This window comes from Oppia nitens, unplaced genomic scaffold, assembly GCF_028296485.1.
Source record: "Oppia nitens isolate AA-2021 unplaced genomic scaffold, nextdenovo-longstitch-racon4-pilon3 scaffold21_pilon_pilon_pilon, whole genome shotgun sequence".
NCBI classification, from domain to species: Eukaryota; Metazoa; Arthropoda; class Arachnida; order Sarcoptiformes; family Oppiidae; genus Oppia; species Oppia nitens.
In genome coordinates this window covers 921,413-944,272 of record NW_026533201.1, presented here as the reverse complement: position 1 = coordinate 944,272, position 22,860 = coordinate 921,413, and the positions used below count along the sequence as shown (strand labels likewise).

The window sequence follows — 22,860 nt, the reverse complement described above, 5'->3', positions numbered from 1 at the left end:
TTATTTTAAAAAAATAAATTAAAATATATATATAAGTTAGTACATTGTTTTTTTTTGTTAATTTTAGTTAATCAATTTTTTAATTATAACAATAACATTTAGATTTTAATAAATTAATTTTTAATTATTTAGTTTGTAAATTAAATTTTCATATAAGTGACTCGTATATAAAATATATTATTTATATGATAAGTAATTTTTAATAAAATTTTTAAAAATGTCATAACAAATATAAATCATAATTAAAACAAACATTTGTAATAATAATTATAAGTGATAATTATAATATAATTATATTTGTTAATAATTATATAAATTTTAAAAAAGTATATAAAGTCAGTAATTATAGTTGAAATTTAAACAATTAGTAAAATAATAGTTTTATAAAATAAAAAATTTTATATAATAAAACAATTTATTTATTTAATTATTTAACTAAAAAAATAAATACATTATGAAATCACTATTGATTTTAATAGTACTGTATACTAGTAAGTAAACTATAAACATGTAAAATAAAATTAATTAATTTAATTTTACTTAAATTTTTTTTAAAAAAATTTATTTTTAGTTAATTATATTGAATCGGTCGATAAATGTCCGGCCGGTTGGGATGTATACGATGATCAACTAAAATGTTTGAAAATAATTGAAGATCCATTGGTAACCTATGCTAAAGCTGTGGAAATGTGCGGAAAACTGGCTCCGGGATCAACACTATTGACTATACATTCCCGAGGGGAACAGGACTACCTAAATAACTACCTATATGTCCAACATGGTGTAGTCGATACTATATGGTTGGGTGGTAAACTTAGTAACAATCAGATGACCTGGCAAGATAATAGTCCGGTTAACTTTACCAATTGGTACCCGGGTGAACCGCAAAATTCTGATACAGTTGACTGTGTGGAACAACATGTCGAACCAACCATTCAGGGTAAATGGTATGATATTGATTGTCTAAAACATAATCAAGTTGTTTGCCAATTGAAACAAACACTACCGCCACCAACACTACCGCCAACACTACCGCCAACACTACCGCCAACACTACCGCCAACACTACCGCCAACACTACCACCAACATCAACACCAGTTGATCTTGAACAATTAATTAGGTCATTTATTTATTATTAATTATTTTTATTATTATTAATTATTATTAATTATTATTAATTATTATTATTAATTATTATTAATTATTATATCTTGTTGAATTAATTAGGTCGTTAGAAAATTATACGGAAAACCTGCAACAACAAATCAATGAATTGGCAAATAATTTATCTAGCCTCGAACAGCAACAACATGGTCAAGTATCTACAACTACCGTTCCCATAGGCTATATCTATGTACAACTATCTGGTCAACTGAAAGCCGCCGATTTATGGCCGCCGCCAATTAAATGGCAAGATATTACCGCCCAATACGCGGGTTTGTTTTTCCGAGCCGAAGGCCAAGGTTCGGCACCGTTTGGTCAGATACAGGCGGCCAATTCCACCCGGTTGTCAACTATCCGAACATGGTCATGCTATACGGGTGACCATGGTAGCCAATGTGATACCTATACGACCGAAATTGCTGAAACCGGTTGGAGTCAGGAAATTGTTCGCAAAGATTTTGCTAACGATATGTATTTCTATATGACTTCCGGTGAGAATCGGCCCCGAAATCAGGCCATCCGTATATTCAAACGTATTGCTTGAACAATACAGAAGCGGGAGGGGAGGGAGGGTTGGCTGGGGTTGGGTTGGGTAGAAAATTATTAAATTTTTTTTTTAATATTAATAATAACTATTATTTATTAATTTAAAATTTTAATTATATTATTATTATTGAATCAATAAAATTTTTATTATTTTTTTGTTTTAAAATATTTGTTTTCTTTATTTATTTTATTATTAATTATTTTTATTTATTTTTTTAATAATTATTTTCATTATTTTAAATAATTACATATTATTATTATTAATAATACTAATTTATTAATTTACTATTTCAATATTATTTAGTTAGAAAATTTTTTTTTTTTTGAAAATGATAAAATAATTATTTTTAAATAATAAAAATTCATATACAGTATTTTATATACATATAATATTTTTTATTAAATTAATTTTTAATAATTATTTAATTAATTATTTAATAATTATTTAATTAATTATTTAATTATTATTATTATTCATTGAATTAAATTACATGTTTAACATTAAATGTTTAGGGATTAATGTATTAAAAATCTAGGAAATAATTTTTGTTTATTGATTACAGTTATAATATCTCTGATAACTGTCTAGACATTAATTGCTTAACAATATATTAATATATATTATATTTTGTATTGTATTTTATAGTTATTTGTATAAAAAAATATATTATTTCAATTATTTAGTATTAATATATAATATATAATACATATTAATATAAATTTTCAAGATAATTATTATTAATAATAATAGATATAAACTAAATTGTTATGTTATTTGTTATTAGATTAAAATATTTTTCAAAAATTATATTTGCACTTAGTTTTATTTTGTTATTTAATACAAAAAAACATTTAATTAAAAAATTATTTAAAAAAAACAAAAATAAAATAATAATATAATTATAATAACAGTAATAATAAATAGTGAAAAAATTGGATTAATAAAATAATATCAATTTATTAATAGAATTTTTTTAATTTATTTAATTAAATAATACAAAAAAATATTTATTATAATTATTTTTATTATTATTATTATTATTAATATTATTATTATTACGCAATACGTTTGAATATACGGATAGCTTGATTTCGGGGCCTATTTTCACCGGAAGTCATATAGAAATACATATCATTGGAAAAATCTTTTCGTATAAATTCCTGACTCCAACCGGTTTCATTGATTTCGGTTGTATAGTTTTCACAATATGTACCATGGTCAGGCGTATAACATGACCACGATCGGATTGTCGACAATCGCGTGGAATTGGCCGCTTGTATCTGACCAAACGGTTCGGAACCTTGACCTTCGGCCCGGAAAAATAATCCCGCGTAATCGGTGGTTACGTCCAGCCATTTAACCGATGATTGTGGCCATAGATCCTGGGGCTGGGGTTGACCCGATAGTTGTACGTATATGTAGCCAATGGGTATGGGATTTTTAACTAACTGATCTAGTTCCTCGGTTTGTTTAGCTAATTTTAATTGTTGTTCAACTAGTTTACTGTCTAATTGATTAATTTGTTTGATAAATTTAATTTCCAAATTTTGGGCATATTTTCTAGTTTCTAATATTAATTTTTCCAATTCAGCCACTGGTATCGATTGTTGTAGTTGACAAACTACCTGGTTACGTTTATTGCAAACAGTATCGTACCATTTACCTTGGTCACTAATTGGTTCCGATTGTATTTCCAGACAATCAATTGTTGTAGTGTTTTCCGGTCTACCCGCTAACCAATTAGTATAGGTAACATTTGTATTATCCATCCAGGTCATTAATTGTTGTTTAATTTTAGCACCCAACCATATTGAATTAACTAGTTTATGTTGCTGGAATAGATAGTTAGTCAAATAGTACTGTTCCTCTGGTGAATGTATTGTCAACAATGTTGATTCTCCACCTCCCGGTGCCAGCTTTGCACACATATCCATAGCATTGCCATATGTTTCCAGTGAATCCGGTATTATTTTCAGACATTTTAGTTGTGGATCATATCTGTCCCAACCGGCCGGACATTTGTCCGCACATTCAATATAATTATCTATATTTTTTTTAAATAATTAATTTCATTAATTAAATTTTAGAATAATATATATTTAAATATTTTATATATACTTACAATTTCCAAATATTAGGAATAAAAAAATTATTGATATTTTCATAGTTTATAAAGCAAATTAATATATTTRTTTATTAATTTATTTTAATTTTTAATTACTAGTTATATCTATAAATTTATTATTAAATTACTAAAACTAAAAAAAATAAATTGAACTAAGTAATTTATATATTTAWAATATTTTTKTTATTGTATTTATAACCTAAATACTATCTATTAATATATTAATTAAAATTAAAATTACTATTTTTATATATAATTTCGTGCAATACTTTAATAGCACTTTAATATATTTTTTAATTTTTTTATTAAATGTCAATAACATTAAGATTGTTAGYTTTTTTCCATTATAACCTACTTTTAATATTTAATATTTATTACATATTGCTATTGAAAAGCTATAAAACAAAAAAAAAAAACAAAAATCAACTAATTTATTAGATTAAGTACAAATTAATATTTTTAAAACTATAATAATAATAATAATAATTACTTAGTATTAGATTTGATAAATAGATAAATATTTACTTTAATAAAATTATTACTAAATACTTTAAATTGTAGTTTTTTAATTTAGCAGTTAAAATATATAATATAACTAGTATATATAGATAATTTTAAAATTATATGTTATTAACAAAAAAAAATAAATAATAACTTAATATTACTYAAAAAATATWATTAAATATTTAAAATWTTTAAAAATAATAAATTACTAATTAATTTGTTTTTATTTATTAATTATCAGTTTAACAAAAACAGTWTAACAATACTTGACTTTTGATTTCAATRCTTATGTTTGACATTTTAATTATTATTATAAATTAATTTTATATTTAAAAGGTATTATATTTTTTTTAAAAAAGTTTATTTTTAACAATATATATAWATAAATAAATAAGTTTAATAAATAATTTTAATTTTACTAGACAAATATTTTGAGCAAGATTATTTATTTAAAAAAGCATATAACAAGGGGATGGTGATAAATGGTTAGATATTGCATGTATAATAAAACGTAATCAATTGAAAGCAATTGATACCCAKTAAGTTATCTGGGTGAAAAATTATTTGTATTATTTTTGAAAATTGATAAAATATATATATATATAGAAAATTTAGATACAAAAAATAAATAAATAAATAGTCCTCAAAAAATATTTAAACGCATTATAAACTATAAACTATTATATTAAATTCAAATAAATTTTATAAATAAATAAATAATTATAAATAAATTTTAATTATTTATATTATTTTTGTTGTTATGTTGTAACAATTATGATAAAAAATTATAACAAAAATGTTTATCTATTTTTTTAATATTTATTAATTAGATTTTTTTTAATTACAATTATTATATTTGTTATATATAATAATTGAAAAATAATAATTATTAGATTTATTATAAATTTTTATTTGTAAATAAAAAAATATTATTTAAAATATTTTTTTTATAAAAATTTAAACAAAACATTGTATAATATACTGTACAATRTATATACATATAATTTTGTAAATATATAWATATATTTTGTATATTCATTGCATGATTACTAGTAAAAATAATATACAAACACAAAAAATCTATAATAAATAACTGCATATTTTTAAAAAATAGTTAACATACATAAACAGTAAAATAAAATTGTTAAAAAATAATAAATATAAAATTTTTAACAATTAGATATTTCTGAATTTTATTTTATATATAATAAATAATAGTATTAATAATAATAATAATAATTAAAGAATAACAATATTATTAATAATAATAATTAAATAATAACAATATTATTAATAATAATAATTAAATAATAGCAATATTATTAATAATAATAATTACAATAAATAATAATTATATTATTAAATAATAATAATTAAATAATAATTATATTATTAAATAATAATAATAAAATAATATTAATAATGTTATCGTTAACTATATTAACAAAATTGTATTTAGTATACGCTGTTATCAGGCACCGGCAGCTCCAGCACAACCAACTGGCCAATCGTACACCATTACCACCGAAACCCCAATACGATTATATAGTAGTCGGCGGCGGCAGTGCCGGTGCTATTGTCAGCTGTCGTCTAAGTCAATGGGGTGCCGATGTCCTGCTGTTGGAAGCGGGCGGCGGTACCGATGCCCTGTACGATGATATCCCAATACTAGGCTTGTATTTTATGGCCCATCATATGGATAGCTATAGGTTTTAYCAGTTAGAGCCACAGCTGTTTACGGGAAAGTCGTTTTTGGACAGTAGTACTGGCAGTGAATATCAAATACATAGCCATGTATTGGGTGGCGGATCGACACTAAACGGAATGGTATATAATAGGTATTTAATTTAATTATTTTGTTAGTAATAATCATAACAATAATTAGAATATTTAAATAATTTATAATATTATTAGTATTATAAATAACTTAATATAAAGTTTATAAATAATTATAGTAATACAATATTATAATAATTTTAATCAAGATTATTAAAAATAATAATAATAAGTTTTCTTATTAATTATTAGTATAAATAATTAAAAATATTATTATTTGTATAAACTTTTTACTGTAATATACATATCTACAATATTATTATTTTTATAATAACCTAACCTAACCTAACCTAACCTAATATTTTAATTATTAATAATAATAATAATTCAATATTTATTATTATTTATTTTGTTTGACACTAGAGGTAATAGTAAATTTTATGATACAATTGCCTCAAAATACGGTGCCATTGGTTGGGATTACGCGAGTGTTTTGCCAGTATTTAAACAAATGGAAAACAATACCGACCCCCGGGTTATGGATGAATATCACGGCCGAGAAGGACCGTTAGGTGTATCGACAGCCAGCCGGGTGTTACCGCTATATGAAAAACAAGCCCAGGCTGCYCTGGAATGGGGTCACCAAACCAATGATTTCAATGGTCCAAATCAGACTGGGTTTACAATTGCACAGTCGACTATTGCCGGGGGTATACGGGCATCGACTAATAATGCCTATTTAGAAAGTGGTCTATGTCCCCAGTTGACTATTGTTACCCGGGCACTGGTATCTAAAATTCTAATCAAACGTAATGATGATGATGGTATACCCCGGGCACAGGGAGTCGAATTTATTAAGTTTAATCATACCTACCGGGTATGGGCTAAACGTGAAGTTATAGTATCGGCAGGTAATACAGTATAAAATTACATATACAACCAATAATAGGGTATAATATTTATTTTTCAGGACCAATACTAAACCCACAGTTGCTAATGTTGTCGGGTATCGGTCCCGTCCAACACTTACGGGATACGGGTATTACCGAAATATATGCCGATCTACCAGGTGTCGGGTCAAACTATCGCGACCATTTGAACGTTGTCTTGGAATTTCCCGTACGTTACCCGGGCCTGGTCAACCCGTGGCAACCGCGTATGGATACCGATAACCTAGCACAGGCACCCTATACACTATTATACCTGTCCAGCCAAAACAATACCGATTCACCCGACTATCCGGATATCTATATATTTTCCTATACAGTCAACAATGGTAGTCAACCAGTTATCTCAGGTTATATACCATCATCAGTGGACAGTAGTATTAGTAGTCAAACATATCAACAATTCATTGATTATATCGATGAACTGGGAACTACCGATTTTATGGAAGTTAGGCCAACCGTAGTCCGGGCTAGTAGTACGGGTACAGTTAGACTCAGGTCGGGTAGTATATGGGATCAACCGGTAATTGATCCTAGATTTCTATCCGATAATCGGGATCGACTCAAGCTTAGGGAGGCATTGATGGAAACCTATCGTTTTATTGAGACTACTAGTTTTGGACAGTATGTTAGACTTCCTAGAGTACCCATACCTCCCTGTCAGTACTGTTCCCCACCAGATAGTGATGGTTTGCCTGTCTATCAGTGCCTGAGCTATATTGACTGTCTGATTGAACAATGGGCTGGCAATCAATTTCATCCGATGGGTACCTGTCGTATGGGTGACCCCCAGCGTAGGGATACTGTAGTCGACCCGCGATTGCGTGTCAAAGGTGTCCAAGGGTTGCGTGTTGTCGACTCGTCCGTCTATCCCGAGATAGTCAATGCCAATCCAAATGCGGCGGCAATGTTGGCCGGGGAGATGGGCGCCCGATTCATACATGAAGATAATAATAATAATCAATAAATAAATAGATAATAATAATAATAATAATAATAATCAATAGATAATACTAATAATAATAATCAATAAATTATTATTAAATAAAAAATATATATTAGATAACAAATAATATTATTTATTTTGATTTTWWAAAAAATTACATTAAATAATTAATTTTAWATTAAAGTATTAATATTTTAATTTATATAAATTTATTATTTAGTTTAGACTAAAATAAAATAAATATTGAATACACACATGTTATCAACAAACATTATAAATATTTTGACATAAATAAAAATAAAAATGTTAAAAATAATTTTTTTTTTTTAAATTCAATGTTTATTTTTTATTTAATAATTAAATATTATTATAAATAATACTAAGATTATTTTTTAAATAAATATTATTATAGCAATTATAATAATTATTTTTATTTATTTTTTTGTATTGAAAATTTATAAATTAATAAAAAAAATTAATTATCTTTATGTTTATCTAGTTTTATATATATTGTATAAATATATACATAAACGGAATAATATATAAACAGTATATATATATAGTGAATATTTTGTAATAATAATTTTACAGTAAATGCTATTAACAAAAACATATTTAGTATTTACAATTATATGGCACAGGCAGCTCCAGCACAACCAACTGGCCTATCGGACACCATTACCACCGAAACCCTCATACGATTACATAGTAGTCGGTGCCGGCAGTGCCGGTGCTATAGTCAGCTGTCGTCTATCGCAATGGGGTTGGGATGTACTGTTGCTTGAATCGGGCGGTCCATCTAATGCACTGTTAGATGATGTGCCGGGACTGGCGTTTGGATCCCGTTATTCATCGTTACAGTTAAGCCAATATCGCCGATACAATCTGCAGCCACAGCCCAATGCCGGTCAGTCCTATCCAAACAAAACCATTGTTGAACTGAAAGGTCATGGTTTAGGTGGTGGCTCTACTGTTAACGGTATGGTCTATAATAGGTATATATATTGTATATACAGTAAATATATATATCATATATATACTGTGTATATATTTTATATTAAGTTATGTATTAAAAATAATAATAATAATATAAATAATTAATAAATATTTACAATGTTTTATAATAATAATAATAATAATAATAATAATAATAATAATAATAATAATAATAATAATAATAATAATAATAATAATAATAATAATAATAATAATAATAATAATAATAATAATAATAATAATAATAATAATAATAATAATAATAATAATAATAATAATAATAATAATAATAATAATAATAATAATAATAATAATAATAATAATAATAATAATAATAATAATAATAATAATAATAATAATAATAATAATAATAATAATAAATAGATAATAATAATAAATATATAATAATAATAAATAGATAATAATAATAAATAGATAATAATAATAATAGTCAATAGATAATAATAATCAATAGATAATTATAATAATAATCAATAGATAATTATAATAATAATCATAATCAATAAATTATGATTAAAATGAAAAAAAATATTAGATAACAAATAATATTATTTATTTTGATTTTAAAAAAAAATTACATTAAATAATTAATTTTATATTAAAGTATTAATATTTTAATTTATATAAATTTATTATTTAGTTTAGACTAAAAATAAAATAAATATTGAATACACACATGTTATCAACAAACATTATAAATATTTTGACATAAATAAAAATAAAAATGTTAAAAATAATTTTTTTTTTTTAAATTCAATGTTTATTTTTTATTTAATAATTAAATATTATTATAAATAATACTAAGATTATTTTTTAAATAAATATTATTATAGCAATTATAATAATTATTTTTATTTATTTTTTTGTATTGAAAATTTATAAATTAATAAAAAAAATTAATTATCTTTATGTTTATCTAGTTTTATATATATTGTATAAATATATACATAAACGAAATAATATATAAACAGTATATATATAGTGAATATTTTGTAATAATAATAATAATTTTACAGTAAATGCTATTAACAAAAACATATTTAGTATTTACAATTATATGGCACAGGCAGCTCCAGCACAACCAACTGGCCTATCGGACACCATTATCACCGAAACCCCGATACGATTATATAGTAGTCGGCGGCGGCAGTGCCGGTGCTATTGTCAGCTGTCGTCTATCGCAATGGGGTTGGGATGTACTGTTGCTTGAATCGGGCGGTCCGTCTAATGCACTGTTAGATGATGTGCCGGGACTGGCGTTTGGATCCCGTTATTCATCGTTACAGTTAAGTCAATATCGCCGATACAACCTACAGCCACAGCCCAATGCCGGTCAGTCCTATCCAAACAAAACCATTGTTGAACTGAAAGGTCATGGTTTAGGTGGTGGCTCTACTGTTAACGGWATGGTCTATAATAGGTATATATATATCAGTATATATATTAATATATCATACATATGTGTATGTTTTATATTAAATTATTTATTAAAAATAATAATAAAATTATTATTATTATATAAATAATTAATAAATATTTAAATTATTTTTCCAAATATTTCAATAATAATAAAAATAATTAGTATTAATAATAATACAGTTATATATTATTATTAATATTATAGTAATATAATGTAGTAATGTATTAGACAATTGTAATTATTGATAATATAATAATAATAATAATAATAATAATATTTATTATTTAAAAATAATTATAATTAATTATAAGTTACTAAATAWAAAAATTATTTAAAGATTATTCAAATATAAAAAAATATTTTATTATTTATTTTTTAGAGGTAATCGCCAATACTATGATATGATTGCCTCAAAATACGGTGCCATTGGTTGGGATTACGCRAGTGTTTTGCCAGTATTTAAACTAATGGAAAACAATACCGACCCCCGGGTTAGCGATCAGTATCACGGACGACAGGGACCGGTAGGTGTGTCMACACCGGCCAAACCCAATCAACTATTTCATAGACTAGCCGAAGCTGCTGCCCGTGACTGGGGACTGGACTATACGGATATTAATGGCCCAAATCAGACAGGGTTTACAATTGTACAGTCGACTAATGCCCGGGGTTTGCGATCATCGACTTTGAATGCYTATTTGGAAAGTGGTTTGTGTCCCCAATTGACTATTGTTACCGGAGCTCAGGTATCCAAAATAATAATCACACGTAACAACAACAACAACAACAGTGGACTACCACCTCGAGCACAGGGAGTTGAATTTGTCAAAGAATCGGTTCAACATAAGGTWATGGCSAACAGGGAGGTCATAGTATCGGCAGGTAATACATACACATATAATACTATATATAACATAAAAGTTGCGTAAGTTTTCGATCTTAGTGTGGGGTATAGGGGGCGGGGGGGTTAAAATGTCAAAAATCTCAAAAAGGGGGAGTGAAAAAACTATTTTTGCAAATTTATGTAAATTCCCACTAAATTCCCATAAAATTCCCAATAAATTCCCAATAAATTCCCAATAAATTCCCAATAAATTCCCAATAAATTCCCAATAAATTCCCAATAAATTCCCAATAAATTCCCAATAAATTCCCAATAAATTCCCAATAAATTCCCACTAAATTCCCACTAAATTCCCACTAAATTCCCACTAAATTCCCACTAAATTCCCACTAAATTCCCACTAAATTCCCACTATTCCCACTAAATTCCCACTAAATTCCCACTAAATTCCCACTATATTCCCACTATATTCCCACTAAATTTCCACTAAATTCCCACTAAATTCACAATAAATTACCATTAAATTCCTTATAAATTTTCTATAAATTCCTATATATATATATRTATATATTTCAGGACCTATAGCCAGTCCACAGTTGCTAATGTTGTCGGGYKTGGGTCCCGTCCGACACTTACAGGACAAARGTATTCGGGAAATATATGCCGATCTACGGGGTATTGGCAGCAACTATTGCGATCAGGTACGGGTATTGCTCCAATTTCCCGTACGCCTACCTGGCCAGCTAGTACCGGTACCATCATTGTCCGATATTGACCAATTATTCGGGGCCAGTGTCCACGGCCGTGGTCCATTGGCACAACAGTTGGTCGGACTACTATCGTGGTCGTCCCCGGATAATGATCGTACATATCCTAACCTACAGATACTGGCAACGGCTGTACCGGCTGGTACACCATCAATGTATGACTTACCGGCAGCACTGGTAGCTAACGAAACACTCAGTCAACAATTAGATCGATATAATATGGAAATACAATCGACAGATTATCTACAATTTGTTACCGGTTTGGTTCGACCAGTTAGTTGCGGATCGGTACGACTGGCCACTAGCCACTGGTCAGATCCGCCACTACTAGATCCCCGGCTATTATGGCAACCTATTGATCGGCAACGTATGCGACAGGCATTGACCGATGCCTATCGTTTTGTCGAGACTACTAGTTTGGGTCGATATGTTAGGATACCGAACGTACCGTTACCTCCGTGTAGCTACTGTTCCCCATCACTGGGTAGTAGTAGTAGTCCTGTATATCAGTGTCAAACTTATTTGGATTGTCTGATGAAACAATGGGCCGGTACTGAGTATCATCCGGTAGGCACGTGTCGTATGGGTGACCCCAGCCGTAGGGATACTGTAGTCGATCCACGATTGCGTGTCAAAGGTATCCAAGGGTTGCGTGTAGTCGACTCATCCGTCTATCCGGAGATAATCAATGCCAATACAAATGCCGGGGCAATGTTGGCCGGGGAGATGGGCGCCCGATTCATACATGAAGATAATCAATAATCAATAATAATAATAATAGTAAATTAAAATAAAAAATAATTAATTAAAATTAATTAATTTTTTTTTATAAAAAAAGTTATAATTTATTATTATATTACTATAATTTGATTGTTTTTTATATATATATAATTATTGTGATTGTGTTTCAAAATTATTTATTTTTTTTTAATGTATAGATAATGTAATACTCTGTAATTAAAACATTATTATATTTAAAAAGTAGATAAAAAATAAATCAATTATATTTACAAATGTTATTATAAATGTTGATAAAACTTTTTATTTTTTTTAATTAAAATTATAGACAATAAAAAAATGTTAGACTATATAAACTGTTCAATCAATATAACTTTATATAAAGTATATGTATTAAAAATTGAAATATTAATTATTAATTTTTTTGTTTTAATTAGCCTATCAATAATTTTTTTATTTAAATATACTCAAAAATTTTAGCTAATTTTATTAGAAAAATATAAAAATATTTTATTTATAAAGTTTAGTTACTACTAAAAAAAATAAAAATATTTAACACACATGTTTTCAAACCAAATAAAATAAAAAAATATTTGACACAAATAAATATACAGTAAAATTGGTTAAAATAAAATTTTTATATTTTGAATATATTTTTTTTGTTATAATTGAAAAGTTATTTTAACTTATACTTGAATTTTAATTTAATTATTATTATAATTATTATTTTTTAAAATAAATATTTATATCAATAATAATAAAACTAATAATAATAATTATTATATTTTTTATATTTAACTATAAATAAATTAATCAATAAGTTTTATATACAGTATACACCGTTTATATATAAACAATAAATATAAAAGTTAATACTTAATCGTACACCATTACCACCGAAACCCCGATATGATTATATAGTAGTCGGCTCAGGCAGTGCCGGTGCTATTGTCTCGTGTCGTCTATCGCAATGGGGTTGGGATGTACTGTTACTTGAATCGGGAGGTCAGCCGTCTAATGCACTGTTAGATGATGTGCCGGGACTGGCATTTGGATCCCGTTATACATTATTACATTTGAATCAATATTGCCGATACAATCTACAGCCACAGCCCAATGCCGGTCAGTCCTATCCAAACAAATCTATTGTTGAACTTAATGGCCAGGGATTAGGTGGTGGCTCTACTGTTAACGGTATGGTCTATAATAGGTATATATACTGTATATACAACTATACGATATATATGTTATTTTGTTGTTTAACAAAAAAAATAATAATTTTTTTTATCAACAATTATATAATTGTTTAAATTTATACATTAATCAAACAAACAAAACATAAATAATTAAAATTATTTAATTATTTATAATAAGATAGTAATATATTATTATAATATTATAGTTAATTTAATTCAATAGATTTCATGAATAATATTATAGTAATTATTAAATTAAAAAATTTTAATAACAAAATTAATTTTATTAAAAAATAATTTATTTATTGATAATAACTATTCAAACTATTTATAAAATATTTAAAACATTTTTATTGTCTTTTTTTGGTTTCATTAGAGGTAATCATCAATACTATGATATGATTGCCTCAAAATACGGTGCCATTGGTTGGGATTACGCGAGTGTTTTGCCAGTATTTAAACTAATGGAAAACAATACCGACCCCCGGGTTATGGATGAATATCACGGACGTCAGGGACCGATAGGTGTATCGACACCGGGTGAACCGTATCCGATATTTCAGAAACTAGCCGAAGCTAGCCGTGAATGGGGTCTGGACTATAATGATGTCAATGGCCCAAATCAAACTGGGTTTACAAATGCACAGTCGACTAATGCCCGGGGTTTGAGATCATCGACTAGTAGTAGTAGTAGTAGTATATAATTGTGTTGTTGTTGATGATTAGGTCCAATAGCCAGGCCACAATTGCTAATGTTGTCGGGTGTGGGTCCCGTCCAACACTTATGGGATACGGGTATTCAGGAAATATATGCCGATCTACCCGGTGTCGGGTCAAACTATTGCGATCATGTACGGGTAATGTTGGAGTTCCCCCTACGCCAGCCAGGGTTGTTAGGCCCTGGGGTACCATCACTGGCCAACATGGATCAGCTATACGATGTCAATGCCCAGGGTACGGGTCCAATGGCCTACCACCCGGTCGGGCTGCTATCGTGGTCGTCCCCTGATAATAATAATACTAATACTAATAATAATACATATCCTAATCTTTAAATAATGTCAACAGTCGTACCAATTGGTACACCATCACTATATAGGGCATCGACAGCACTGGTAGCTAACGAAACTCTAAGACAGAAATTGGACGAATATTTTAGCGAATTTGTGGCCAATGATTATATAATGTTTATTACGGGACTGTTGGGGACCAGTAGTTGCGGTTCAGTACGACTGGCCACTAGTCAGCCTACAGATCAGCCCATAGTTGATCCACGATTATTATGGGAACCCATTGATCGGCTACGGCTGAGACAGGCATTGACCGATGCCTATCGTTTTGTTGAGACTACTAGTTTCGGTAGATATGTTAGGATACCTGAACTACCGTTTCCGCCGTGTAGCTACTGTTCCCCACCACCGGGTAGTACTAGTGGTAGTAGTCTTGTATATCAATGTCAAAGTTATTTGGATTGTCTGATGAAACAATGGGCCGGTACTGAGTTTCATCCAGTGGGTACCTGTCGTATGGGTGACCCCGGGCGCAGGGATACTGTAGTCGATCCCCGATTGCGTGTCAAAGGTATCCGAGTGTTGCGTGTAGTCGACTCATCCATCTATCCCGAGATAATTAATGCCAATCCTATGGCGGCAGCGATGTTGGCCGGAGAGATGGGCGCCCGATTCATACGTGAAGATAGTAGTAGTAGTAGTAGTAGTAGTAGTAAATTGAGATAAAATTAATAATTATAGTTAATTTAATTATTATTTATTTTTATTATTATTATTATTATTATTATTATTTATATTATTATTTATTTTTATTATTATTTATTTTTATTATTATTTATATTTATTATTATTTATATTTATTATTATTTATTTTTATTACTATTTATTTTTATTATTCTTTATTTTTATTATTATTTTTTATTATTATTATTTATTTTTATTATTATTTTTTATTATTATTATTTATTTTTATTATTATTTATTTTTATTATTATTTTTTATTATTATTATTTATTTTTATTATTATATTTTATTGTATTGTATATTACTGTATATATTAAATTTGTGTTTTATTTATTATTTAATTTTGTGTTAAATGTTTAATTATTTTTTTGATAAAAATATTAGTTTCTATAAAATAATTATATTAATTGTATTATTATTTTTAAAAAATAAATATTTTTATTACTTAGTATATGTGATATTAAACATTTTTAGTGCAATAGATTAAAAAAATTTCCACATTTCCCATTAATTATCATTAATTAATTAATTAATTAATTTTTGAAGATCAATAATAATTGCATTATTTTTAAAATATAAATAATAACTTAAAAACTTATTATCTATTTTGGTTATATTGATAATAAATAGTCATATGAGCTAGACACTTCAAGTTAATTTTTATTATCAATATAATAATTAGATAAAATAAATTTGCTATTTTTTTATGAAACAATATTATTATTAAGGCTTAAAAAATTAATAACTAATAATAAATTAATTTTAATTTAAATTAAATGCATATTATAATTAGTTAAATCTTTATTAACTACAACAAAATTAATCAATTTTTTAAGTAATTTTTAATAATAAATATTTAATATTTTAATAAAAATAAAAAACAAACTTAAAATAAGTATATATATATTTTTATCAATTAATGTTATCTTAAATTAATTTTATTTTTTGAATGTCAAGTTAATTGTTTTTATTTTTAGCAAAAATAAAATAAAAATTATCACAAATCCTCATTATTTATATACTTATATTATTATTATTATTATTATAATTATCGTTATACTAAATTACAAAGATCATTTTTCTTATCTAATAATTTTATTATCATAAAGATTTTTATGTATGTCTTAAAAACGTGTGTGGTAAAAAAATGGAAAAAAGTAAAAATATTAACTAATATATACCTGTATATATATATATATATATATATATATATATATATATATATATATATATATATATATATAGTAATATTGATAACTAATCAGTAATGTTGAAATGTATTTTTTAATATTTTATTTTTAGTATAAATAGCTCAAGTGTGCCTTGAACAAAAATATTATTATTATTTAGTTTGATTACTAATTGAACTAGTACATCTAATTATGAAAATAATAGCATTATCAGCCGTATTGTTTATTGTTGGTTGTTCTGGTTTGTCAACCGGTATTAGTAAACGGGAGTTTGACAATCAATGGGAACAGTTCAAGGTAGATTTTTATTATTTTAATTAAAAAATACTAAAAAAAATGTATATATTAAATTAATTTTATTTTTAAAAAAATAAAATAAAATCATCTAGCAACAATACCGATCGGACATCAATGGCTACCAAAGTCAAGATGAGGAACAATACCGGCGATCGGTTTTCGAAGATAATTACCGTAAAATTGTCGGACACAACTTGGAAGCCGCTCAGGGCGTTCATACCTATACTATGGGTGTTAACGGTTTTTCAGATATGACTAGTGCTGAATTTTTAAATAAATATACTAGCCATTTGGAACCAATTGATGTCCAACAATTACCAATGACCGTTTACAATGCATCGGTATCGGTACCCGATTCACACGATTGGCGATCATCCGGTAAAGTCGGACACATTAAAAATCAGGGACAAGTATGTATCAAATATATATATATATATTATATATATATTATATATATATATATATATATATATAGAAAAATAACCTAGATAATAATTATTTTCATTAATTTAACTAGTGCGGTTCATGCTGGGCATTTGCATCGGTAGCCATCATTGAAAGTACGTAATTTATTATCATTATTATTATTATTATATAAAAACTAAAAGATTATATATATATATAAAACTATCATGTCTGCCTAATTGCTATAGCAACTGTAAACAAGTAGTTACTATAGTACAAGTGGTATAATTAAGTTGTAAATAGTAGTTGTTTATTGTTGCTATAGCAATTAGGCAAACATGCAGGTTTTAAATATAATCTATTAGTTTTACTAATAACTAAATTTGACCTCTAATTAACCTTCAACAAATATTTTAATAAATAATGTTATCAAGGTCGATTGGCCATCAAAAAGGGTAGCCTGCGTACCCTATCGGAACAGGAGATCATTGACTGTACTTCGGGCTATGACTGCCAACACGGCGGTAACATCCAGATGGCCACTCAAACCCTCAATCGATTGGGCGGTATTGAAGGCGATAACGATTATCCTTATATTAGCGGATCGGGCGGTAAAGGTTCATGTCACTATCAGGCTGCCCGACGGGTAGCACATGTAGGTACTAGCCTGCACTCGGTATCCGGTGAGGCAGCTATGCAACAGTCTGTCTACCAAAACGGACCCCTATACGTGCACGTGTATGCTAACGCTGATTTCCAACATTACCGATCGGGTATATTCAGCTCGGGTAGCTGTAATGCCCAGATTAATCATGCCGTCACCGTTGTCGGTTATGGCCCCGGTTATTGGATAATCAAAAATTCGTGGGCAACCTCATGGGGTGAACAAGGTTTCATGCGTATGACCCGCGGACACGATATGTGCCGTATTTCATCGTCGCCCATCTGGACCGATGATGTCCAATAAATTAAATTAATAAATTTAGCATGGTGAAACGACAACACACACACTAAACAAGCTAAAATTCCCGCTAAAATTATAGAATTTAAAAAAAACTAAAATTGTAATATACTGTATTTTTTTAAATTAATTATAAATATACTGTATTTAAAATATAAAAATTAAATAAATAATATTCAAAAGCAATATATATATATTGATATTATTATTATTTTTATATATAAATTGTGTTATAAATCTATCAGTGATTTTTAAAAAATGAATTTTTTTTAATTAATTATATTTATTTATGTTAGTATTGATAACTAAACATACTTTTTTAGAAAAAAAAATCAATCTTGATTATTATTTAAAAAAAATTATTTAATGGTACATGTATAATTTTTAATATTACTACTTTAGTATATATATATAACTTTATATTTATCATAAATAAATACTAACATGCTACAAAATTGAGTATTAAAACTGTAAAATGTATTTAAAAATGTTATTAACAGTTAAAATAATCTAGTTCTGTTTATTGATATATAATTGAATAATGCAGTTTGTAAAAAAAAATATAAACTAAAATATATTTTATATTTAAAATTTAGTTCTAATATAAATGCAAAAAAAAACTTTATGCTAATAATTTGAAAATATAAAAAAATTGTTTGCTTAAAAAAATAATTTTTAAAAATTTGAAAAAAATAAATATTAAAAATTATAAAATTATTCGTTTTTATTTTATGTATGATTTTTTCAAATTAATTTTTTTAAGTAAATAGTACTCTAGTACAAGTAGTAGTCTAGTATAAGTAAATATACAATATATATAATAGTAATAATAATAATAATAATAATATCCTAGTTATTGCACTTAATGTACCTTTATTATTATTTTTWTTAATAATGTATAACATTGACATTAATGAACCTATATCACTTTTTTTAGTTTATTTTTATTATATATATATATATAWATCATATATTAATRAGAAAAATCATATGAAATGCAATAATCAATTTGTATTAACTCAAGTATTTAACTTTTATTGATATAGTAATACTAGAATTAATACTAAAAAATATACCAATAATAATAATAATAATAATAATAATATACAATATTACAGTACACTATTGTACTAAATTATCTAGCTAAATCAATATAAATAAAAAAATCAATCAAACAAACTTATGAAAAAAAAATTATTTCATAATTTTAATTAGAAATTTTAATCCCCACGAGTTTTTATCCCAAACAAAATAATAATAATAATAATAATAATAATAATAATAATAAACTGTCAAGGATAATTTTGATAAAATTTTTTATTTTAATCTTGATAATAGATTAATAGTTTATTTTTTAAAATTTCTATATATATATATAAATAAAACTGGGTATATATATATGACAACTTAATATTATTATTATTTATTAGTTATTGTTATTATTTCTATTAATTAATTAATTAATTAATTTTRATTAATTAAATAAAAAATGAAAYTAATTTGTCTAGTATCATTATTGATTTTGGGCACTRTATCATGTTTGTCCATTGATGATGCTGAAGTACAGGAACAATGGGAATTGTTCAAGGTAAATATAATTTAAAACTATTAAAAAATAGCTAACTTAAAAAATTAAAAAAATAAGCAACTTAAATTTTATTATTAWWATTTWTATATATCATCTAGCAACAATACCGATCGGACACCAATAGCTATCTGAGCGTTGATCAGGAAAAATACAGGCGTTCAGTATTTACGGAAACTTACCGTAAAATTACCAAACATAACTTGGAAGCTGAACAAGGCCTGCATACCTATACTATGGGTGTAAATCAATTTTCCGATATGACCCAGGAGGAATTTCTCGCTAAATATACTACACCAAACCTGCAGTCGATTGACATCCAGAAACTGCGTCCGACAATTGTAAACCAGTCGGTATCGGTACCCGATTCGCATGATTGGCGCAGTCAGGGTAAAGTGGGACCGGTCAAAAATCAAGGCGGTGTATGTACCATATAATATATAACTAGTAGTACACTATTTAACTATAAATAACCTAGGGTACTAATTAATTAATTAATTAAATATATATATATTTAGTGTGGTTCATGTTGGGCATTTGCTTCGGTAGCCATTTTTGAATGTAAGTATAAATTTAAAAATTAACCTAGTATATACTATATATATAATTCTAAATTCTATTAAATCTAAATTTGAGTAATATATTGTATACAGTTAACTTTACGCTAAAGCAAGGTAACTTTAGGTATACAGGTATATTATGATAATATATATAAAAAGTACCTTGCTAAATCATTACTCAATAATATTACTCAAAATTTAAACAAAATTTTTATGTGACATAAACTGTGTATATCATTGTACATATAAATATTTAACCTTCAAATAACCTTCAAAATTAATTATTATTATTATTATCTAGCTCGTTTGGCCATTAAACGTGGGGGTTTCCGATCGCTATCGGAACAGGAGATTATCGACTGTACCTCAGGCTATGACTGCCAACACGGCGGTAACATACAGATGGCCACCGATACTCTGCGGCGATTGGGCGGTATCGAAGGCGACAGTGATTATCCGTATATTAGCGGCGGCGGCGGTAAAGGCCAGTGTCACTATGACGGTGGCCGTCGGGTAGCATCGGTCGGTACGAATCTGGCCTATTTGCAGGGCGAAGAACAAATGAAATGGTCGACCTTTACGAACGGTCCCGTTTACGTACACATAATGGCCAAYGGTAATTTCCAAAGTTATCGAGGGGGTGTCTACGCTGATGGTAGTTGTAATCAGCCGATCAATCATGCGGTTACTATTGTCGGCTACGGGCCGGGCTATTGGTTGGTCAAAAATTCGTGGGGCGGCGGCTGGGGTGAGGGCGGTTACATACGTATGGCTTTTGGACAGAATATGTGCCGTATCAGTGAATCGCCCATTTGGACCGATGATATTAACTAGGTTATTTTAACTAGTTAATTAATTAGTTAATTAACAAAATTTTTCAACTAGTTAATTAATAAAATTTTAGCTTGATATTTTATTTAAAAAAAATAAACATGCATGTTTATCAGCTAAAAGTTATAATGTTTATTTTTTAATCAGTAAAAATAAATAAAATTATTAATGTATTATTATTTAATTTTTTTTTATATATAATTCAATAACAAGTACAGTAAATACTATATATTGATAACAATTAATTCTAATAATTGAAATAGATTTAGTATTAATTTTTGTTTTAAAATTTAATATCTTATTAAAAAACTAGTTTATGTATAGTGTAGGTATAATGTTATACAGTACACAATACTACCATAATTATTTTAATAAATTATTAATTTTATTTGATCCTTAAAAAATTTGTATAAATAATTTAATTAAATAATAACTTAATTTTATATTTAAATAATATTATAATTGTTATAGAAATATAATTATAGAAAAATTAATATATAAATTATTATTTATTAAAAAAATATATTTATTAAGTTCTGTATTATTATTAATTGCACATAAGTTGAGTAATTTTTTATTTATAATAGTTATACAAATTTATTTTCTAATGAAAAACAAATATTTTTATCTATATATATTATTTTAATTTTTTTTAATGAAACTAGTTTTTTTTTTAAAAAATTTTCATATCATAAATATTAAATGAAAATAATTTTAAATAAAAATACAAAAATGATCGAATTTAGTATCTAATTATATTTCAAGTTATACTTTACAACGAATGCATTTTTTTAGTTTTATTAAAATTAAAAATATATATATATTTAAGCATGAAAATTATGAATACACTTTAATTAATTTAAACATATTTTATTAAATATTCAATTATGGCCGAAGCTGCCCGGGTATGGTGACTCGAATATACGGCCAATTAATGGCCCAAAATCATAACTGGGTTTACAATTGTACAGTCGACTAATGCCCGGGAGGTTTGAGATCATCGACTTTGACGGCTTACTTGGAAAGTGGTATTAKGTCCCCAATTGACTATTGTTACCCGGTGCTCAGGTATCCAAAATAATAATCACACGTAACAACAACAACAGTGGACTACCACCTCGAGCACAGGGAGTTGAATTTATCAAAGAATCGGTTCAACATAAGGTTATGGCCAACAGGGAGGTCATAGTATCGGCAGGTAATACATACACATATATAATATTAATATATATATATATATATATAACATAAAAGTTGCAAAAGGTTTTCGGGGGTCTCAGGGTGG

General features: G+C 26.6%; 5 protein-coding genes across 7 annotated transcripts in view; 3 read left to right on the top strand and 2 right to left on the bottom strand.

Annotated features, from left to right (window-relative positions):
* The window catches only part of LOC128953296 (uncharacterized), a 388,095-nt gene that overhangs the window by 228,845 nt on the left and 136,390 nt on the right, over positions 1–22,860 (bottom strand). The gene's annotated exons all lie outside the window — the stretch shown is intronic.
* On the top strand, positions 445–1,732 carry LOC128953282 (C-type mannose receptor 2-like). Its single transcript, XM_054298762.1, has 3 exons — positions 445–491; positions 572–1,121; positions 1,229–1,732. The coding sequence occupies exons 1-3, from the start codon at positions 455–457 to the stop codon at positions 1,707–1,709; spliced, it is 1,068 nt and encodes a 355-aa protein (XP_054154737.1). The 5' UTR covers positions 445–454; the 3' UTR covers positions 1,710–1,732.
* LOC128953394 (uncharacterized) lies at positions 2,768–3,876 on the bottom strand. The gene is made up of 2 exons (XM_054298879.1): positions 3,835–3,876; positions 2,768–3,756 (listed from the first exon to the last, which is right to left on the bottom strand). The coding sequence occupies exon 2, from the start codon at positions 3,644–3,646 to the stop codon at positions 2,768–2,770; it is 879 nt and encodes a 292-aa protein (XP_054154854.1). The 5' UTR covers positions 3,647–3,756; positions 3,835–3,876.
* Positions 17,082–18,771, top strand: LOC128953285 (uncharacterized). The gene is made up of 4 exons (XM_054298767.1): positions 17,082–17,233; positions 17,326–17,643; positions 17,751–17,793; positions 18,073–18,771. The coding sequence occupies exons 1-4, from the start codon at positions 17,129–17,131 to the stop codon at positions 18,603–18,605; spliced, it is 999 nt and encodes a 332-aa protein (XP_054154742.1). The 5' UTR covers positions 17,082–17,128; the 3' UTR covers positions 18,606–18,771.
* Positions 20,088–21,688, top strand: LOC128953286 (uncharacterized). Its single transcript, XM_054298768.1, has 4 exons — positions 20,088–20,187; positions 20,286–20,606; positions 20,703–20,745; positions 21,046–21,688. The coding sequence occupies exons 1-4, from the start codon at positions 20,089–20,091 to the stop codon at positions 21,576–21,578; spliced, it is 996 nt and encodes a 331-aa protein (XP_054154743.1). The 5' UTR covers position 20,088; the 3' UTR covers positions 21,579–21,688.

Bases quoted from the DNA above. Each gene is read 5' to 3' on its own strand.
- LOC128953282 (XM_054298762.1), top strand. From the start codon at position 455: ATGAAATCACTATTGATTTTAATAGTACTGTATACTA. The intron at 492-571 runs GTAAGTAAACTA...ATTTATTTTTAG, and splicing joins TTTAATAGTACTGTATACTA to TTAATTATATTGAATCGGTC. The intron at 1,122-1,228 runs GTCATTTATTTA...TGAATTAATTAG, and splicing joins GATCTTGAACAATTAATTAG to GTCGTTAGAAAATTATACGG.
- LOC128953394 (XM_054298879.1), bottom strand. From the start codon at position 3,646: ATGGATATGTGTGCAAAGCTGGCACCGGGAGGTGGAGAATCAACATTG.
- LOC128953285 (XM_054298767.1), top strand. From the start codon at position 17,129: ATGAAAATAATAGCATTATCAGCCGTATTGTTTATTGTTGGTTGTTCT. The intron at 17,644-17,750 runs GTATGTATCAAA...TAATTTAACTAG, and splicing joins ACATTAAAAATCAGGGACAA to TGCGGTTCATGCTGGGCATT. The intron at 17,794-18,072 runs GTACGTAATTTA...AATGTTATCAAG, and splicing joins ATCGGTAGCCATCATTGAAA to GTCGATTGGCCATCAAAAAG.